Below are 14122 nucleotides of genomic sequence, written 5' to 3'. Positions count from 1 at the left end.
CACCGTGTACCCGTCATTGACACGGAGCCTGCAGAGTCCATTTTTCAGAACAAACAGCTTAATCTTATCCCCTGCCTGAATGTTGACGATACTCGCTAAATCCTCGATCTTGTACAACCCATTCATTATTTCAATTCGAATAATCGACTGATCAGATCCTACCTTACGGATGGTAAAATCGTTATTGCTGTAGAGATTCAACCTAGTAGGCCTAATGCTGATCCTGCCCTAGGTAGTCATCAAATTTTGTAGGCTTGTCAATATTCATTATGAATAACTGTCGCATCTTTCTTTAAGAAAGAATGAATATTTACTCGTGCAACCCACTGGCAAAGTATGCCTCTACTCATGGCAGGTATTTGGAACGGCTTAAAGGCTTGGATCTCATAGTGCAGGATATAGTAATAGACACGAAGGGGTCCTCATTCAAAGTAAAATTCCCTGATATTTTCGTATTCTACGTGTTCCATAGTAACCTCCCGGTTGATAAATGGAGGACTAATCCATTTAACATTTGGTCTACGCAATTGAATTTTGCGGTATTTTGCGCTACATCGGCTTGTGGGATATCAATGCAGCACTTTAATTCTCCTTTACCGCTCGTGCGCGCCGTTTACCGATTCCATATATACTTCCAAATTCGGAAGATCCTCGAAGAGCTTGAGGTATTGTTGCCTAACTCTTCCCGCTTTAATCTTTTGAATAACCCCTTCAATAATCAAAAGCTTCAAGCATTGGCACGTGAATTTGGAGTATCTGGTAGTGAGCAAGAATGGAAAAATGAGAGTATTTTCAGTTTGTGGCAAGCCAAACGTAAAGATTTTCCTGGCAGTGGGCGTTCATATTTTAATGAAAATTCATGGAGTAGGTGGATAATTGAAAATAGTCAGGGTCTTACACGTATTGGCATTGAAAAGTTATCGCAAAGTGTACGATGCTACGCGTATTTGATTTTGGAGTCCCAAGGCAATGCGCGATCAGGAATTATCGGTAATCAAGGCAGTTATATCGATGCCTAACGGCTTTACTTGACGACCTTTGAACAGCTGGTGATTAGACCTACAAATACAGGTAGAGAGATTAGTGAATTCGAGAACGTACTCAAATATGCACGAAGCAAGGTCGACTAAATTGTTGCCCATGACGTCTACATCACCCCAAGCCATATGTCACTGAGGATTGGAAATGTGGCTGGATTTAACAACAAGATCCTGATCAGTCAGGACCATTCCAAGATTGGTATCAATCCCATTATTAACGCTCCGCATGCTGTTGTACCAAGGAAGCAGGTACATAATATACCAAAAGTACATGATATACCCCTCGATCCACCATCCTCCAAGGAAGCTGCTGTTCATGAAGAAACTAAGGCTACTATTATCACTGTGAGGATATTGCTAAATACCACCTATATATGGATGAAACATTAATATTGTCATCTGGTAAGTTAGGTGGTTTACCAGAATAATCTACGATCTCTTCCCACTTCTTCTGTTTCCTGCATAAGCCACCACGATACCTACAGCACCTGCTATGGCCATGTACAAGTTCCTCACCATAAATTCCACGACTTTAGCGGCTACCCGGAAGAATAATGATACGATCGTACCAATTATCCCCGGCAGAGCAGCACCTGCCTTCCCTGCTAGATATTTAAGGAATTTTCCGAGCCTTTCCAGCTGCTTTTGCACGAAACCTTTGGTACCGCCACTACCTCCACCTGCTGCTGCCCCACTACCTCCTGTGAGTGCTAGGACCAAGGTGGATATAAGCAGACCAACAGCTGATACGATACTAGCGATAGTGATCCCCTGCTCTTTGAAGAGAATGGTCAGCTTCTCCCTTAGCGATGTGTCGTCCTCAGCTATCTTCATGAGTGTATCTTTAATCGCCTTGAGCTTGGTATTGATTCCAGAGAGACCATGTTCTTCTATTATCGCCTTTCGATAATCTTTTAGCTTTTCCCGATCTTCTTTAGCCTTATCGAGGTCCTTATCCCAAATTTTTTTTTGATCCTCTGATACGTCGGACCCAGCCTTTTTCGCATCAAGCCTCTTGATCTTGTCCTCTGCCTTTGAAAGCTCGCCATCGTAGTAGATCATTTTACTTTTCACGTTATTCAAGTCGTCTTGGAGCGTTTTAACAAAGAGATGAAGCTTCCGTCTTTCGCGTTCATCGAAGGCTTCGGTAAAGGAAGTATCCTCCATAAGGCTCTTCGTTTCATCTATTATATTATCGAGCAGCGGCAACATCTCGATGTCTCCGGGGTTGGCCTCGATGGTATCAATATTATTAAAGAGGTTTTGAGCCGCTGCTTTACTACCCTTATGTGGTGTAATATAGTCGGCAAAACCTAAGGCACGCAATCGTCCCACGCCTAGATCCCTCACTATCGCGGAAGCTTTTCTAATTTCACCATTTTGTTTCGTGAGCTCTACACCATCGTAGGTAAGCTTATTACCATCCATTTCAAAGCCATCATAATGTCTCGCGAGTGGTTGGCCGAGCTTCTCACCAATGGCTTCGTAAAGGCTATCAACCTTTGATGTTAGTAGTTCATGCCTTGCAGTTGTGTAAGTGAGGCCACCTCGTGAAGGTGTTGAGAATGTAGTGGGAATATCCTCAGGCCTAAGAATTTCACTCTCGGTGCTGAACTCCTCAGGTTCGTCTTCTATATCTTCCTCCGGCGTAAAATCTGGTTCATATGTTGGATTTATAGGTATTTATTTCAACCCATGTACCTGTATAAATAAAGATGTCTTTTGGAACAAAATTAGATCCTAACAAAGAGATCAAGACGATGCTCGGTATGAAAGGCAAACGCCAAAGGGTGAAGATCAGCCATATGCCAAGCACAATTAACCAGAATGAAGATTTCTACGTTGATATTCCTAATTTAGGAAAAAGTGATGTGATTTTCCCCGGCTCAATCAAGTTGCTTTTTGACTTGGAATTGACTGGTACAAACACCAAACGTACCATCGTTAGCAATATCGGTAAGGCTCTGGTTCAAAACCTTCGCATAAGCCTTAACGGCCATGAAGTGCAAAATATCTCTGACTACAACACCTTGGCAGTATATCGGGATCTATGGATCCCAAAGTATGACCGAGAGAACAACCTAAAGCCAGCGATCACGTAGGAAATGACGAGGAAAAGGCGATCGTGGCAGCGTATGGAAATACTTTTGCTATCCCTATTGGCAAAATGTTCGAACTCACTAGAGACTTACCCTTCTATCAAGCAGGCTTACACGACAGATTGCAGTTCGTACTGCACTTCGCACAGCACAGCGATATAATTAAAGATGCTGGTACAGCAGCATCTGGAAGCACAGCGGCAAAGGCCGCGGATTCCTCCTACAAGATCAGCAATATCTGCCTTGAATTTGACAAGGTGGTCAATGAAGACCTGGCCTGGCATATGTATCGCTCCATATGTCCTTCCTCTTCGAACCTATTAAACGCGTGCATCCCATTTGCATTATCTATAACAACCATTTCTTCAGACTCAGGATATTGAAGCCTGATCCATCGTCTTTTCTTTAAAATACCACGTCTTTAAACGCGTGCGCAGTAATACGGAAGATGGTGATACTTATCGTTTTCCGGTGTTGTATGTTTGCGAAAAATCATAATAGCATTATCCTTGCCCGCATCATTGGCATATGGTACGTATCTCTGACGGAGTCCCACAGTTTCCAATGTTCGTAGATCGAGCTGCTTCTCTCTTTCTTGAAGATCATCGTTAAGCATCGCCATAGCCATATCCCTCTCCTCAATGGCCTCCTCTAATTTTTCAATACCTTTTAGCGCCAAATATTTCATGACCTCAATAGCCCTTGGTTTTCTTGAACGCGCACAAATCTCAAGAGCAGCATTCAATGTCATGAAGGTATCATAGGGATTTTTAGTTTTTCCAAGGGGTTTCAACCAACCCTATATCATTACGTGAAATGATTGGAATATCTCGATATGACTCTGCAATATTAGCAATACCCAAGAACCTTCCCAAATCAGAACGCTTGAACATGGGTTTACCTTGATCATCGAATAGAATTTCAATAGCTCCAGCAGGTAATGTGTTAAATTCAACAAGACAAGACATTTTTTATTTAATATGACATAGCCCAACCAGGGTGATCATTAGGACAGATATGAAAAAATACTTATTATTCCTTTCCCTTTCTAATGCATCACGAAGCTCTTCGTCAAGAGCCTCCAATTGAGATTCAAGGTAGGGTATCCGATCCATTTCTTGGTGGCAGGCAGCCAGCTGATTTTCCAATTCCCACTTTTCCTCATGTAATCTGTTGATTGAAGTCATTTATTTTTAGTTGAAAGTCAAGGCTACAAATTTCAAGTGTATGTACACCCACGTCACTCCAAAATTTTCCAAGTCCGAGGGTGCTCAAGCCTGATCCAGAGACAGGCATGTTTGGATTTTTTCAAGCTGTTCTTAATCGATTCCCAATCCTCTATAAGATTCTTTTTTTTATCAATAATTTTCATATCAGAGCGCTCCGAGGGATACCACATGAACAACTGCTTTTTCTGTCGGCGGAGATTCTTGGGTAGGGCAGTATAAGACTGCGTTAGCAGCCAGAGACTGTGCTTTCGATGTCTCCCGCTGATAGCTAACTCGAGCAAGGGTTGACGCTTCTTATCCATACTCTCGTCGGCTGTCATATCATCTATAATGAATAGGCTTTCCTCACCTGCTAAAAGCCTCGATAGTTGTTCTATCCAGTAAAAGAGTTGATCTCTTGGATCAATAAGGAATACATATGGATCTCTCCAAAGTGAAGATCTTTCCAAGTAAGTCTTGTTCCAGCGAATGGTGGGGCAGAGTATCATTATATTGTGAAAATGACCCTTGTACTCATTTTCTAAAAGATCGAGGACACGTTGGGTCTTGCCGCAGCTCGTCGGTCTGGTAAAAATTGTAGTGCATGGATCTTTAACAACATTCATGTTTGTTATTACCAAATATGAACCTGTGGGCGCTTACTTAGGTGGCATCATCGAACGCTTATACCAGCCTTGTTTTATTGCGTAATCGTCAAATAAGATCGCACCCAGCGAGCTTAAGCCCATCCTCCAGATCCATCTTCGCACCTGGTCGAGAAACGCCTACTGCTTTTTTGGCACCCAGCGCCAAGACGATTGTATATGAAACTGGTCTGACAGACTCTCATAGGCTATCAACAACTTCCTTCTGATATTCTTTGCCGCTCATTTATATTATACCCTATCGCATGTGAAAAATGTCAATCTCGTGGCTGATTGGAGGTTTTTGTTGAACCGCTGGTGCAATCTGCTGGGTACTCGCGGATTTTTTACGAGTAAAATATATCACACCCCCGATACGTGCGATCGCGAGTAGGCTTCCACCAATGTATATTCCACTACCTATGGACTTGGAGGGACATGTTGCAGGAACCTGACTCTCTTGGGAAGTACTTTTACCCATGTTCTTTTTCAAGTCAATCTTATTCCTGCAATTCCACTCAGCAAGTCTCTTACCAGCAGCAACACGACCTTCATTTTTCTTGGTGATTACTTGATTAGGTTCTTCACTAATTTCTTTATAAACCATAGGGCTTATAAAATCACTTTCCTAACCACGAGGGACCTGTGGCAACCCATACAAATCTGATGGAAGACAGCAGCCATGATCCACGTACTGGCATAGTGTAATCTCATATTCATCATCGTCACCATTAAACCGGATTGCTATTTTATAGTCTGTATTATCAAATGAGATAACCTCTGGATTAAAATTTTGCACCTTGGTGCGTGATATGATTTGACCCAGTTTGGGAATAACATGTTTCAATGTAAAATACACGCTGGCCATACACTCGCCATCGCTGGGGTCAATAGTAACGTCTCCAATATCCACATCCGAAATGCTCAACCCAATGCCTAGGATGTGGGAAGATGTGTCTATATACATTTGCCGTAGTCGGGTATAAACATTTCCTCTTATGTCTCCAAGTTCCGGGGGGTGGAATGACAATCTCTTCAAAAAGCCTTGTTTCCAATTCTTCAAACATTCTTTTCTTTCTCTATTTCTTCCTTTTCATCAATGGACTGTGAAAGTTTTGTGTGATTAATCGTATGAGCGGCCACCAACAGCGGTGCTAAGAATTTTCCGAACGCTGTATAGACGAGGATACCTAAATCAGCCATACTTTCGCGAATTATGGGGTCATTTTCAATATCTCTCCTCAAACCTTCAGGGCTATCGAGGGTTACCACGTTGCCTATAGCCTTCGTGTATAAGCTAATAGTGTGACACGAAAGAGCTCTGGCAGTATTCTGCCCTTTTTCCACCAACTCACGTTCAGTAAAATCATTGCAAATTTTTTCGATAACCTCAGGTGATGCTTTGTCCAGGAATGCCTCAGTACATTTTTTCGGCAAAAGATGTGGCTTCGATTTACGAGCATTTTTGAGAATCTGACACTTATCTATGGGTTGCTCAGGCGGTTCTGGTGTATCTATAACATCGTCAAATATTTCTGCTAATGAAGACATTCTATTTATTATAAGGCGGCATCTATAGATGAATGTAAGTATCAATATATACGGAAGAATTATCGCGATTAATAGCAATAACTCCATTTTTATTTCTTCAACCGATAATGACCCCGGGCAAACGTTGTTATTTGATCAGCTTGTACAATCCGATTATCGTCATCTCTATTAAGCGCGATTTTTGTGACTTCTTGCGTGTATACATTGTGACCTTTGTTATTAATACAACGCCAAGTTTTGTTAATATCGATGCCTTCCTCTAGACATCGTTGATAATCTTCAAATGTTATACATTTTTTGGTCACAGCCTTTTCAACACCTTTTGCTTTGCGATCACCACCGTCTTTTGTGAGACTCTTATGCATAATCCTTAGGTCTCAATGTGATGAATGAGGTCATAATTTTGCCGCCTAATTCGTCTTTCATGAGACCCACAACTTTCTTGTTCTTCCCTATTGGCAGGGGCCTATCGTCATCTTTGCTATAGGCACTAGTATCGAAGCGTCCTTCTAAATCGTTGGCTATGTCGCAGTAGAAGTCCTCTGTTCGTATGTGGTAAATGAAGCTGTCCGTATCCATATATTAAAGCCTCAGTTTGCTACCATATTTTGGCTGCATGTAATCGTAGTAGAACTCATACATGACGGTTTTTGACCGATCTATAATAGCTTGACCAATATACACGGGCTTATTCATCTTAATACCCATCCTACCCATCTCAATACCCATGCGGTTTTCACTAAAACTTATGCCGCTTTTAAAGTTTGGTTGCATAGTGAGTTTTGCATATGCGGCTTCATTCGTGACTAACTTGTTATTTTTATGGTTCCTGATATTCTCCATAGTTTTCCCAAACACGCTAAGGTTCATTTTCTTGTAAAAGTCCTTCTCAAAGTCATTCTTGGCGGCTGTGCTCAGCTTTGTATTGTGTTCGATATAGTCCCGAAGCCATGCACTATGTTGAAATTGGATAGCGCGATGAACCTTTTTAAGCTCGAGCCCATGCTTTAAAGCTTGATGTAAAGCTCCGATGTGCACCACATATTTCTTCTTGTGTTCAAGATTTGGTATCAATTTTTCAACCCTGTATACCACCTTACGCTCCGGCAGGAAGGGTAATTAATTGTGTTTATCGTGTAAATTCTCCGGGTAATCAACATCTAACTCAAGGAAATATCCATGTTTGTTATCGGTTACCAGCTTCTCGATCTTCTTCTTTTCAATTATTATCAAAAATATTCAACACCCATTTAAAACCATGGGTTGGTAGAGGTTGCTGCATCGCCCAGCCGTATAAATTGTTGGCGTCCAGATACTGAAGGTATGACGACTCAACCTCCGGATCGTATTGATCCCCCATGTACTTATTATTAGCCCTCGCGTAGCGGTGTACAGCCTGGGTTATACCACCTCTAATACCTTTTTCAAACATTAGGAGCATGTCAGGATACGTCAGTAGCTCAAGCTTTACGCCCGTGTACTTGAGTGCTGCTTTCCAAGCCAAGCCTGGTGCGCTGTAGAAGTGGGCAGTATCGAGCTTGTAGTTCTCATTGCAGACTCCTCGAAAATTCTGAAAGATATCGGCAAGCAACAGAACCTCTGCGGCGAGATATATATCATGATAGTCACCCATGGTAGTTTCATCCACCTCTGGAGTAATAGCATTCCAGACATTTTGAGCGCGCCCATAGTCATCATCGGTAACAGCATTCATGTTCAGCTTGATATAGAATGCCTCCTTCGGTGGTACATTATTCTCTTGGAATCGTTTCCAACTATTCATCAGTGCCGTAACCACGAATTTCGTTTTGGGGGGGGCCAGCCTAGTTTCAGTGTCTAAGGAGTCCCCACCATGGTTGGGGCCGACGGACCAAGAAAATTTTTGAATTTTGAGTGCGCTAGAATGGCTAAAACAGCCTTTTTGAGAGTACTTTTTAAAGAAATTTAATCACTAGAAATCACGAAAATAAAGGAAAATACAGACAATTGCTCCAATTTTCTGAGTTTTTTTTTTAAATCAGGGAATAAACGTTTACATAAATTTCATGAACAAAAGACTAAAAATGTTATCTATTGTAATAGCCAAAAGTGTCTATTCTGCTTTGGTGTTTATCGATAAATTCATCTCCTATTTGAGTTAAATCCATTTTGTCAACGGAATCAGTATGAATATGGAGGACCATCAAATTGTTCAAACGTAAATTCGTGGTTGTTGATCTAAGGTACGTTTTGACTCGTTTCAAAGCAGAAAACGATCTTTCGCTGATGGCGTTTGTGGACGGCATTACCAACAACAATTTCGCTATTTTGACAACTTCACTTAGAAGAGTTCTTTGAGATTGATCAAAACTTTGTAACAGCTTGATTAGATCGGTTACTTTGAATTTCTCTTTGTCGTAACCAAGGTTGGATGCGATGACTGGGAGTAGCGGTATTTGGACTTTAGAAAGTGACTCGTTGATATCTCCTTCGTAGAAACGACAAACTGCTTTTAGATGACTTTCCCATTCCTGACCAGTGATCGATTTTAAAAGAACTTCCTGTAAATTGACGTATGTCTTGTAATCAGGTTGATCGAATCTTTGTTGGATGTAGTTAATAACTAGATCGAAAGTTTCAAAGTAAACGTGGCGATAGTGATCTTTGGCAGTGTCATGAAAATGATATGTTTCAGGAGGGCCATCTGATACTTTGTTAAAATAATCTGGCATCTTTCTTTTTCGTGGGAGTTTAGGATCAGATACTCCGAGTTGTGATTTGTAGACAAGAACTCGCTCCCAAAATAGCTCAAACAATTCGTTGCTTCTGATCTTCTCTAACACAGCTAAGACTTCCGACACCCGTTGCTGTCCCTCTGCTGCCGAAATATCTCCTTGGAGAGAACTGCTAAGATTATCTGTATGTTTCAATAGGGTTTCACCAAGACAACAGCAGAAGACAAAATTAAAACTAGACATAACAGTCATTACTCCGTTGATTCTCGCTCTCATATCTGGAAGCTTAACATTCGATAATGACCATGTCCAAAGCTCCATTAATTTCGTATGGTTTTCAAGAAAGGATTCAAGAACCTCACCTCGCATAGTCCATCGTGTAGGAGAAAACTCATGGACCGACTTGGATTCATTTCCTGTTGCTTCTCTGATATTCTTTAATTGTGTGTCTTTGGCGATTTTTTGACAAGTTTACATATTTCATAGGCAGTTCCAAACGCTTCTTTAAGTTCAGGGATTTCTTTCATCACATCGCCAACAGCTAAATTCAAAGCATGTCCGTAACAAGGTGTGTACAAACATTTTTCATTCAACGATTTGATTTGGGTAGCAACTCCAAACACTATCAGAATGTAGTTTCCATCCAATTTCATCATCATTTCCATGCAGCAAGTATAAGAGTCACGCGTTTTAAATAAATAAAAGAGTGGAAATCGGTTATAAATCATTCTCAATAAGTGTTTAGTTTGTTTATATATAACAAATAGTCTTTAGACATAAGACAAAACGTTTTTCTTAACTTGTCATAACCATCTTTGAAAAAATTATTGGGGGGGGGGGCGGGCCCCCCTGGCCCCCCGGTGGTTACGGCACTGTTCATATACTCATAGGGATAAACACCTTTCCTTCGCATGAGCTTAAAAGTGTCATCCTCTGTGAAATACCAACGGAGATTTTTGCATTGTTCATCATCGAGATTATTAGCTAATTTCTCAAGGCTTGATGGCATAAATTTATAGAAATCTATGAACCTGATCCCGATCTTCTTATAAAATTCAGCGTCACCATATCCCATACCTGCAATACCTTGATTTTAACATTAAACGATATGTACTTTTCCGTGTTCTCGGCGATGCATCCTATATTCTGAGTGTCATATTTTTCGCCCAGCTCGCGAATAAACAAGTGAGCATCATACCCTGATAGGTTGTGAAACATCACGGGTACATGTTTGGGTATCCTATACTTAAGATTGCAGGTATTATGGGCTGCTCCTCGATACATCCCTGTATAGTGATAGTGATCCCGAATTTTTCTATTTTCATAGTTGAACGGCTTCATGCATATGTGACAGGTATCTGCAGCATTATATTCATTCCTCTGCTCCTCCGTTAATGGTAGCATGGGCTTCCGTGGGAAGGTAGCGTAGAGCCGCTTTACCTCATCCTCCAGGTGGTTGACAAATCGGGTTACGCAGTCCTCGTCCCTATATACTGTTAGGGGGTCCGGCACTTCTCCATATGCGAAAGTGGAGTATGTGGCCCACCCGCATGGTACATGCTTACTCAGCGTCTTGTTCTTTGTATCCCGAGCATTTTCTTTCATCGGAATGAGTAGGCTTTCAAAGTCCGCATAGATGATGAATGGCACTTTGAATTGCTGCTGGCCATCTTGGTAGTATAAGTGTTTTTCCTTTTCGCAGGCCATCGTGATCTTGACCGCTTCGTTATCTTTGCAGTATGAATAGTGTTTATCACGCGACTCGATTGTTGGAAAGACTTGCAGACAGTTCAGGCAGAAGCGCATCTTTAAATGATTCTTCGATATCTCGCTACCCAATAGCCGTGAGAGATTTTTGATAGTTGTATAGTGAGTCTTTTTATCATCCGTAAGGAGTAGTAGATTAACATGTTTATTGCGTCCATTGTATGTAGATCGACGCAGGATATTGAAAGTCTTCCCTGTCACATACAGGACGTTTACCGCGATGTCCGTGTTGTTCTTTTCAAACTTGAAGATATCCTTGATGCTTGTTGGAAACTCAATGCCCTGCCAGTTATAGACCTTTGCATATGGTCTCAGCTTGCTAATACGTTCTGGATGAATGCCAATATCTTCATTATGCAACGCTGCAATCACAGCCCACTTGAAACACTCTTCATCGTTGTTATTTGGGTTCATGATAGCCTTCTTCATTGCAATCCATCTTGGTGCCTTGATATACGAGGAACCTCTCGTCAGCTTCAGTTTGTGAAAGTCCACGTCGAGATGTAGGATGCGGCCGATACTAAAACCACTCTTGGGCAGCGCGGGATTCTCCACATGCATTCTGATTTGTGCGAGCATCGTATCCATCACTTCATCCACGATTGTTCCCTGAAATACTGATGTCATATTGCTGTGGAACACCTTGTCCGCCTCCTCGAAAAACTCGTTGGTACCATCAATTGGTTTCCTCCATAAAATCCATAAGGAAATTTTCGCAGAGCCCATTGCTTCCACTTGGTTTCCAATAAGTGTTTTTACATTTGATCAAACCATACCCAAGTAACTATCAATATCTGTTCCGTCAATACCAGCTATATGATAACTTCTAAAGATTTTATGAATCGCATGCTTATGTTCCTGAGGCGTAAAATCTCGGTTATGTTGCTCTGAATTATGATCTTCCCTTGCCTCTTGCTCAACCTCATCATGAAGCGTTGCACCCGTGACCCTGTTGTAGAGTTTCATCACATTGTTTTTGAATGTGTTATATGCGCTATTGACACCCTTCTGGCACATAGTCCACTAGCCAATCAGACCACTCTCGCAGTTTACTTTTTACCACTGGACGAGTCCTCACCATCTCTTGGAGCTCGAAGATGTCCATGGCCTCTGGTGTTGGGAGAATAGTCCTAAAACGAACATATTCTAATCTCTATATATATGAAATTTAAAGATTGAGTTGACAAGGAGTACGGAGCACGTCATGAGCTTGGCAGATATGCCCAAGGCGGTGCTTGCGCAATGGGTGGCGAAATTAACCTGGATATTCCAGTATTCCGGGGTCTGTCCTGTCCAACCCACCCTGACAGGGTCGTTTAGCAAATTGGTGGGGATTTTTATGGGATACTTTGTGAATTCAGCGAATACCACGGAAATATGCAACTCTGTCGATACATATAGGTCCTGATACTCAAGATTTGTAACACCAAGTGCGCATTCTCTCCTTTTGGATTTATACTTTGTCTTGCGGTTGTACGAATACATGTTTATCCTTTCTTAAAAGAAAGGATGAAAAAACTATACATCACTGATATAGAAAAGCTTACGATATTTGAGGACTACCTGGGGCAGGACACTCGCATAGCCTTAAAATCAAAAAGTATTCGAACTGAACCTTTACAGCAACAACGAGTTTACGTATAAAAGGGCCTGATCAGAGGGTGACTCCAATTGAGATCATGAACGGTGTCTACAGGATTGAGGATTTGGCGGCTATTGTGAACAGCCAGAGAGAGGATAAGATTAAACTGCTTTTCCTAAAAATGGACTCTGCAGGCTCCGTGTCAGTGACGGGTACTCGGTGGTGATTAATAGACCCCTGCAAGATCTCTTAGGTCTACCCTATGATCCTGCGAAAAAGTACTATATGAAGGATGATTATGATGCATACTACAGGACCGATTTTTACCAAAGATTGAGACTTGTTTGCCCCCAGTTGGATGAAGACGACTGCCTATTGGATGGTAAAAAGTCTAAAATTCTGGCCTTGCTTCCCACCAAAGAGCTAAATGAGCGTATAGGTAAGTTGCACCTGCGCAGGACAATACTATCCACGAAAGCCAAAAGTATAGACTTGGGAAGATCGGAGAGATTAAAAGGTACCTGCGAGATGAGATTAAAGAGCGGAACAGACTCGCAAAGAGGTTCAAGATGCATGGGGCCTGGGTGAGGTATTGTGACCATGGACTGCTGAGTATCAGCATTATCACCTCGGGCATTTTGATCGGGCTGTTAGCAAAGGGTTTGGGAGCTCCACTCTGTATTGCCATGGGGGTATCACCATTGCCGTCAGAATGAGGCAGGCCGGTATCCGAAACGCTGGGAAGAGGCTGGGTGTGAAATGTAAAAAACACGAGACTATAAAGCTGTTGTCGGAGACGAAGTTTAACTTTATAATCGATCTCATCTCAAAAACAGTTGAGAATGGAGTCATCAGCGACTATGAGTTCACCCTCATTACACAGGAACATAAAAAGTATATGCTGCTAAAGGAACAGATAAATCAACGTGTTAAACAGATCGTTAACGCCATTCATGAATAGGAGCTTGCCCAGCTAGTTGCGAAAGGTCGGAAGGAGGGGAGGCAAGACGTTTTAAAAAAACTTCAGTCTGTACGGTATGCAAGCGCTATGTAGAGCCTCCTCCTTGTTACAGTCCTTAATTTTATATATTTTATAGGTTTTTTATGGCCTATAAAGTATATGCTTCTTTTTAATCCTCACTCAGCAACCATTCTTTTTTGAAGTCCTTTTACCGGCATTCCGTAATATGTACCTGAGAGTAGTAGTTTTTACCTTGCACATGCGCCGATGAAATAGCCAGGATGGCATTGGCTTGGCAAGGCTCATCATAGGGTACCGGCATACCATGAAATTTGGTCGTGATCACGTCCTTGTAGTAATTAAGTTGGCGTTCACGTAACGGTCCTTTTTCACAGGCTCTGTCGTCAATTGCTCGGATATCATCTCCTCGATCTTGGACCAGATTTGACGATACTTCGCAACCCAATCGGGGTACTCTTCGAAATCAAGACTTATTGCCGGTACTGCATTGGCGTTGTACCGGGTGACTCCATGTGGGGACCAGATTTTTGGTGTT

At 41.8% G+C, this 14122-nt stretch overlaps 2 protein-coding genes across 2 annotated transcripts in view; one reads left to right on the top strand and one right to left on the bottom strand.

The window, feature by feature from the left end:
* Positions 1-14122, top strand: part of LOC130635619 (uncharacterized) — a 102016-nt gene that overhangs the window by 13668 nt on the left and 74226 nt on the right. The window lies entirely within an intron of this gene.
* Positions 10280-11749, bottom strand: LOC130636817 (uncharacterized). Its single transcript, XM_057446665.1, has one exon. The coding sequence runs from the start codon at positions 11747-11749 to the stop codon at positions 10280-10282; it is 1470 nt and encodes a 489-aa protein (XP_057302648.1).

Source organism: Hydractinia symbiolongicarpus, chromosome 3 (assembly GCF_029227915.1).
Source record: "Hydractinia symbiolongicarpus strain clone_291-10 chromosome 3, HSymV2.1, whole genome shotgun sequence".
In the NCBI taxonomy this organism is placed as follows: domain Eukaryota; kingdom Metazoa; phylum Cnidaria; class Hydrozoa; order Anthoathecata; family Hydractiniidae; genus Hydractinia; species Hydractinia symbiolongicarpus.
The sequence above is the reverse complement of the archived record's forward strand: the minus strand, read 5'-3'. Positions and strand labels throughout refer to the sequence as shown.

What these genes read in the sequence shown, in the direction of transcription:
- LOC130636817 (XM_057446665.1), bottom strand. Translation starts at nt 11,749, where the DNA reads ATGGGCTCTGCGAAAATTTCCTTATGGATTTTATGGAGGAAACCAATT.